This window comes from Montipora foliosa, chromosome 4 (genome assembly GCF_036669935.1).
Source record: "Montipora foliosa isolate CH-2021 chromosome 4, ASM3666993v2, whole genome shotgun sequence".
In the NCBI taxonomy this organism is placed as follows: Eukaryota; Metazoa; Cnidaria; class Anthozoa; order Scleractinia; family Acroporidae; genus Montipora; species Montipora foliosa.
This window is the reverse complement of record NC_090872.1, coordinates 43,554,493-43,561,992: the sequence shown is the minus strand read 5'-3', so window position 1 is coordinate 43,561,992 and position 7,500 is coordinate 43,554,493. Positions and strand designations below refer to the sequence as shown.

The 7,500-nt window shown below is 38.9% G+C and overlaps 1 protein-coding gene across 1 annotated transcript in view; it reads left to right on the top strand.

Moving 5' to 3' along the window:
* LOC138000830 (uncharacterized) overlaps positions 1-7,500 on the top strand; it is a 243,738-nt gene that overhangs the window by 161,083 nt on the left and 75,155 nt on the right. The window contains exons 34-35 of the mRNA XM_068847495.1: positions 5,662-5,766; positions 5,845-6,073. Coding sequence (XP_068703596.1) covers positions 5,662-5,766; positions 5,845-6,073 — 334 coding nt within the window. The remainder of the gene's footprint in view (positions 1-5,661; positions 5,767-5,844; positions 6,074-7,500) is intronic.

Here is a 7,500-nt window from a genome sequence, read left to right as displayed (position 1 = left end):
TAAGGATGGAATGCAAGGTAGTGAAGATCGTTAAAAAAAAAGATTGTAGGGTCGTGTGGGTAAGCTGATGTGCTGTGTAAGCTACTTGTGAAATTTTATATTTTTTCCTATTTTTTCACGTTTTTTCTATTTTGTGTTCAAATTTCCAATTTTTCGATTTTCTTGAGCTGCTTGTGCTGCTTGACACCCTGAAAGAAGCTATTATGTTATAATGTGCCATGCTAGATTGTTACCCTCTTGAAAGAGAAAATGAATTAGGATGAAGCTGCCCGAGAAAACATCACATTACCCTGTTAACCTTTCTGCTTTTCATACATTTTTCTCATATGTGTGTCAGTGAAATACAAGTAGGATTTTGAAAACAACACGAAATGTTCGTAAGGTCTACTACATTTGTGAAAATACAACCGAAATTACCTGATCTTAAAAATCATGGAAATTTATCAGTCTGCACACCTCCATTGTCGGGCAATACACTTAAGCTTATATAAAACCTGAAGCCCTGAATGGTCATTTTATAAATAAATGGCTGAAATGGCTGAAATTGCACAACAAAGCAAACAAAAAAAAGATAATAAATGAGTGCTAATACAGTGGCTAAAGATTTATATTTAGAACACACTTACCTTTACTAGCTGGCTTTCATTGGCATTGGTTGTCACAACCTTCTTTGTCTCTTTTAAACCTGATCTTGCAAAGCTTTTTGTCAATATGGATGGCACACAGTGGCAATGTGCTTGACAATCTTTTGTACCAGTCTTTTTCAACCAAAGACAAATCTCCCTCACCTCCCCAAAGTGGGGACTTAACGCTATACAACAAGGAGACACATTTTATCTACCACCCTCACGGGACAAATAGCTATGCAAAAGTGCTTTCATGCTCCTATTATTCCCCTATCTCCATCGGGTGATTGCAAAGAAATAGTCGACAACTTTTTTTGGAGGACATTTTATATAATATAATAATAATAATAATAATAATAATAATAATAATATGTGATCTGCTAATCGCCCTTTCTCGCAGTCGGAGACTAAATTACTAAGGGCGCAGCTCAACGAGGTCGGGCCGAAGGAGCTGTGCTGCCGGCTAGGCGCTCGGCCCCTGAACACGACCCATGTATGACCTCGGAGCACAGCATCACAGCCTGATGGAATAAGCCGGGAGTCGATTTTGAGGAGGGAGGAAAACCGGAATACCCGGAGAAAGACCCTCGGCCTCAGATTGAGATCGACTGAAACTCAGCCCACGTACGACCCGAGGCCAGAGTTGAACCTGGGTCACAGAGGTGGGAGGCACGGTTGATGACCACTAAACCACTTTGGTATTTTGGTATTATGTAATGCACTGTTGCAATGCACTGTTGCAAACATTATTTAACATTGCAAGTAGAGAGACTCTCAAGTTGCATCTTGGTAAACTAAAATCCTTAAGTTCTCAAGTGTGAAGCATTCTAGCAAAAAATTGCATTAAATATTTTCAGTTCTTTTTCTTCAAACTCATTACATGTTGGTTGTTTTTTGAGAGCAACTACAATGTAAATTTTATCACATATATCCTTAACATAAAAGGGGCGGCAAATAGTAAAATCCAAATTATGTATGTAAGTCTGAGACCTTAAGCCCAAAAGGTTGTTACTCAAAGGTAGGAAGGGGCATACAAAAACAAGTCTTGATGACCCATTGTAAATCAAAATTTTCTAAAAATCATTTAAATTATAGAGCGGTTTTCAAATGAGTGTCGTAAAACCAAAACCAAGTAATTACTTTGACCAATCAAAAAGGACGGAGACAATGCAGTAAACCAATCAAAACTCGAAGTAATTACACATAGCCGAAACAAACCGCCGGAAAATGTGCACGCGCGAGCCATGATTGGTTTTCGTTTCACTTCTGATTGGTTGAAAAAATGGCGCGAGAACTTTGAACCAATCACTGAGTGAAGTAGTGCAAAACCAAAGTAATTCGCTAATTACTTTCGACACTCAATTGAAAACTCCTCTTCGGAGATCAATGTTTTTTCTGCTACTGTTTGCCACCCCTCTTTAGCACATATACAGTATTCTAAAAGGGATCAATTATTGATCCTTTTTAGAATACATGTACTGTCAACTTTTTGTACCCCTGCCTTTCCATCCACAAAAAACAAAAATGTACCTTCCTCAATATAAAAAAAAGAAAAAATAACAAATCATGAAGCACCCAAAGGAACACAATTAATATTAAACAAAATTACAAAAAAACAAAAAATTGATTTTTTACATCAGTTCATATTGTGAAATGACAGTTGCAGTTTTATGATTGTCATGTCAGTAGCATTTAGTTTTAATGACGTTATCAGGAAGGGATCTTTCAAACGTTAAGTTGATTTTTACTGTACTACCAATCAAATTCACCTGTGTTGAAGCGACAAGTTCATCCACACATTTTTAAGCTCAAAGTTTCAATCGAGAAAATATACGAAATCCTGTGTCATAAAAGACGAAAGGTAAGTTGACTTTTTTTGTAGACCCAAACATATTTTGAAGTCATTTGTTTAAGTAAGGAAATACCAGTAGCATTGAAAATGCGAAAACACTGCTCTACTTCTACTTTAAGGCTCACTGCACCATTTTGGAAACAAGCTTTCCAAAACTGCTCTTCAAACCTGAGGAATTTGAAAACTTTGGCATAGCAATGCAGAGGTGGTAGTCTGCAATCAGGCAAAAAAATTATTTCAATGCCTCACTGCCAAGGAGGGGAGATGGATGGAGGAAACCTACTTAGGGTACAGGCACAGATAGGTCGCACAAGAGAACAAACAAATTTTCTTTTCAAATTTTACCAATTCAACATCTTTTCAAGAATGGTCTAAACTCAAAACTAAATCATTTCAAGAAGATGTTTGGCCACCTACCCTCACCCCTCTACCACACACACACAAACACACCCCCATGCAAGCTTACATTTGATAAGTCCTATTTTGCATCCTGTACTGTAAGCTAGAATGCAAAGGCTTGGTAAAAACTACTAACTCATAACTTGCCAACACTTGCGGTAACATTTCTGGAAGCTGCGGACAGCAACTTGCAAAAATGCATTTACAATAATGGCAAATGACATGGTGCCACTGAGTAGCTCAGGCCAGCTCCTAACATACACTTTGACACTACCGAAGACAAGTTCGATTGGGTTGAAGTCATAAGAATATGGTGGTAGTTTAACAAGGGTAATGTTCTTAGGTGCTACAATGTTTATTAGGTCTCTTTCATTGTGAATCGAAGCATTGTCCATTACCAGGAATGAATCGCGTGGAATTAAAGAAAAAAAAAATATTGTGTCATACCGTAGTTAAACTGAAGTCTGTTGAAGCTTCTGTGGATATGGTATGCTCCAATGATTCCGCTGTCGCAGCCGATCACACTTAATACTGACATTTTCACGCGTTCAGCTCCTCTGTTCGTGACTACGGGAACATTGCTATTTGTGTGTCACCGTCCAGTGGTTTGTACCCCATTAACGAGTTGAATAGTAGTGTCGTCAACAAAATAAAGCTTTCTTGGGTCAACAGTTCTTCTCCTTTCCACAAAAGCCGTTCGTCGAGCTCTGTTCTGAGGTGTAAACCTTTCCAATGGTACCTTTGCTGCCTTCTGTCTGGTTAAATCTAAACTGATAAGAGTTCTGCAAATTGTAGGAATAGATAGAATTTCAGCTGCAGGTAAGTTTAGGTCGTCTCGAAGGGCTTTCTGAATTTCAGTGAGATACATAAATGGGTCGTGTGTCACAAGTGCTTCCAGGTAGGCCACTTTCCATGGCTGCATAATCATCTGCGGTGAACCTCTTACTCCCAGGTCATAAAGGCCAGTCGTCAAAACTTGTTGACGATGTTTCGCGCAGTGTGGTAAGTACACATGTTTTCCGTTGCAGCAGCATCACAACTGCCAGTTCGGAGATAGGAGGCGGTAATTTGGTATCGCTTCTGCAAGAGAAAAACTGCTCCTTTTTTGTAAACGCCACCATGCTTGTTAATTCTCCACGCCATGTCCGTGGAGTGTTCGAGTGTTTGGTTGGCTCAATGGGTCAGCATTGTTCTCCGAATGATGTCCAATGTTAAGCCCCGTTGGGCTGGGTTATCTCCTGGATGGGTGTCCTTCTAGAGATAACCATTGCCGCACGCCCAAAAGTTCACTCAGCTTTCCACCCATTCGTGGTGACTAAAATGAGTACCAGTACTGGGGACAAGTTGTGTTGTGTATGCAACAGGATAGGAGTGGCACCCACCCCTGCTGTGAGTTGCGGTAGACGCCGCAAGTTACAGTAGTATGCCATGAAAAAGGATTGCCTTCGACCTCGGTCCTTGACCTTGGCCGACTGCTTGTCTTGTCTTGTTGTCTTGTCCGTCAACACAACATTCCGCCGACCATGTAACAAAACCCAACCAAAACAAAACTTTCGGAGGGCACATCAAATCATAGGTCTAACAGAACATTCGTCAAATAAAATACACAATGGGTGAACGGGAAAAATTAAAAAAAAAAACGAAAACTCAATGCTATCGTTACACACCAATTTTCTTCCCCGCTTTTGTGATGTCGAGCATATCTTTTCTTCCTAACTTGATTGGCTGACAAGTCATACCTCATCAGTGATTGGTAGAATATTTTCGCACACCCAATAGGAACGCACAGAAAAACCAAAGTAATTATCTAATTACTTTCGACACTCAATTGAAAACCGCTCTATTAAGCAACTGTTAAACCTCTACTACATATATGACAATTTGTTACTTGCAATTTTCAAAGTTGAGAATGGCTGAAGTGCAGTCAGAACGTTGTTCTTTATGACCCGTCATTTGTATCTTAAAATCCCTTTAAAGTGCCCCTGTGACCAAAAAATCAATTCACATTTTTCTTTGGATTTCAAAACTACGTTAACAAAACATTAAGTGACCCACGTTTTAAGCCTTGATTTCAAAAAGACACCTCTTTATTTTAACTGTAATTTTCCTATTTAATGGTCCGCCATTACGAACATTATGTTCTTGAGAGAGCTGGATCGAGGAGAAAATGACATCAAAGACTCACTAGTTTAAAAATGCAATACGTGTGTACGCCGCAGAATTAATATGCAGCACAGGGGTTTTCGGCTTTCAGACTTTTAAACTCACGCTTTGCATATATAATAAGCTGCGTTCACACACTGAAATTTTAAGCTAGTGAGCCTGTGACGTCACTTTTCCCTGGATCCAGCCGTCTGAGGTCCAATCGGTCAGTTTTGAACGTGAGTAATGGCGGACCGTGAAATCCAAAACTTACACTCAAATTAAACGGCCTTTGGGTAAAAATCAAAGCTCAAAATTTTGCCAGTCAGGTGTTAAGCAAACACACTTTCAAAATCTGAAGGAAAAAAGGAAGTGTTTTTTTTTAATCACAGGGGCACTTTAAGTCCTCTCTATTTAAGCAAATGGAGGAACTGCCAAAAACCACCTTTCAAGGGAACTTCCTTTTGTCAACCACACGTTTTATGAATTTAATTTGTTGGAGCCTTGAATATGAGTAGCGTTTCTCCTTGGTGTTTTAGTTTTAAGCATATTAAAGACTTAAGCTGGGTTTAACAAATCAATGTCATTTGTTGTAGAGGAACATTTTTCCTTCAAAATAGAAATTTCTGTTTACTTTATTAGCAAACTGCAATACATCATGGGAATGGTGTAACTGGTCAAATCGCAGTGATGGAACACCAATGTGGAGGCTGTCAAGAGCTGATGCTTTAGTGAATACCATTTTAGGTAAGAGTGACATTTCTATTACAGTACCAGAGGAAAGCAGGAAAGTCAAAATCTATTCTATCATAATTTACTTTAAAGGAAATAAACATGACAGATGTTATGTGTTGGAGATTCACAGAGACAAGCACCTTCAAATGAACACCTTGGTCAAGGCACCTGCAAAGATCTCTGAGCTGACAATATGTTACTGGTTACACGACAGCAATTCTTCTCTATCAATAACCTACAATTCAGCTGGAAATAAGCAAGTGATTAGTTTACAACAAGACTTTAAAGGTCTGAGCCTTGCAGTTGTGGATAACACAATGTGAGTAGTCTTAAACACGAAATCACAGTTTGCATTCATATGTGCTATTAATTTCATCACAAATACAGTGCACATCACTTTTCATATTAAACTTGAGCGCTATTACACTGTGCAATTCCTCGTGCAACTTGTCTTGCAACACCATTTCTACAAACATTCTCACATCGCAAAACACATTGTTTTCCGGGTGTCACACTGAGCAACGTTTCATGCAACTTGTCTCATTTCGATGATCACGAGGTTAAAGGAACATTTTCATTGGCTGGTGCTGCAAAGTGTTGCGATACAAGTTGCACGACAGATGTTACACTGTGCAACGCTGAAAAAATTCGTTACAACCATAGAACTAAATTCTACTTTCCACAACAGTTCCTGCAACTAGTCTCGCAACGTTTGTGGCCGTTGCACAGTACATGTCCTTGTGCAATGACTCATGCAACTTCTCTCAGAATGGTGTTGCGAGACAAGTTCCACAAAGAATTGCACAGTGTAACAGCGCCTTTATACTTTTTATCACTTGTGTTGTTTATGAGATCCCTCCAACAGATGGGTGCAATTTTAGTAGTAGGGCAATGGTCAACTAAAGATGTGAACTTATACTGGTCGACTCAAAACACTGAGGGCATTATCCGTTTTGAGGCGTCTGAGATTGCCTATCAAAAAATCAGAATTTAAGGTTCAGAAGAACAAGAAACACTATTCCTGTTGATAAAATACATTTTTCTACTTTCCAGCTGTTGCCTTGTCACGTGTGAGACCAGTCAATAAAACGTCTCCTAAATAAAATTAACTTCTTAGAAGTTCCACAAGTATTTTCAAATAATATATATATTTAGCCAAGCCTAAAAGCGGAGCTCCTGGCTTGTTTATTCTTACTGGCTGTAGGATTAGTGAAAATAAAAGGCTTTGGAATTGTCTGCCTTTTGGTTTTCCCAGATATTGCTTAATTATGTCATTTACTTCGCTATCTAACTTGAAAACCTGACTGATCGCATGAAAAAACCGACTGATCACATGAATCACGAAGGCATGAGTATCACACTCGGTTTTTCCAGCGAAATTTATTGTCGAATTCACCAGTTCTAGGCCATTAATTTTTCTTGAATCGCAAGAGATTTAAAAGAAAACAAGCAAATCCTCAAGCGAACAGAAAAGGAAAGAATCCATTTCAGAGTCGACTGTCAAAAGCCAGCGAATAGGAATCAAGCTAAAATTAGAAATCACAGACGTACTATAGCTCGTGATGTGACAGATCGTCTTTGTCAGTTCAAGGTCAAACAAGGAGTTTTATTATGTACTTTATTTATTCCACTTTATCTCTGAAAACGAGATCATCAGCTAGAAAGGACAAACTTCAAACAAGATCTCCAACAAATTACCTGTACATGCTCTAAACAAACTTCTGAAAACACGAGCTGGTGATATTT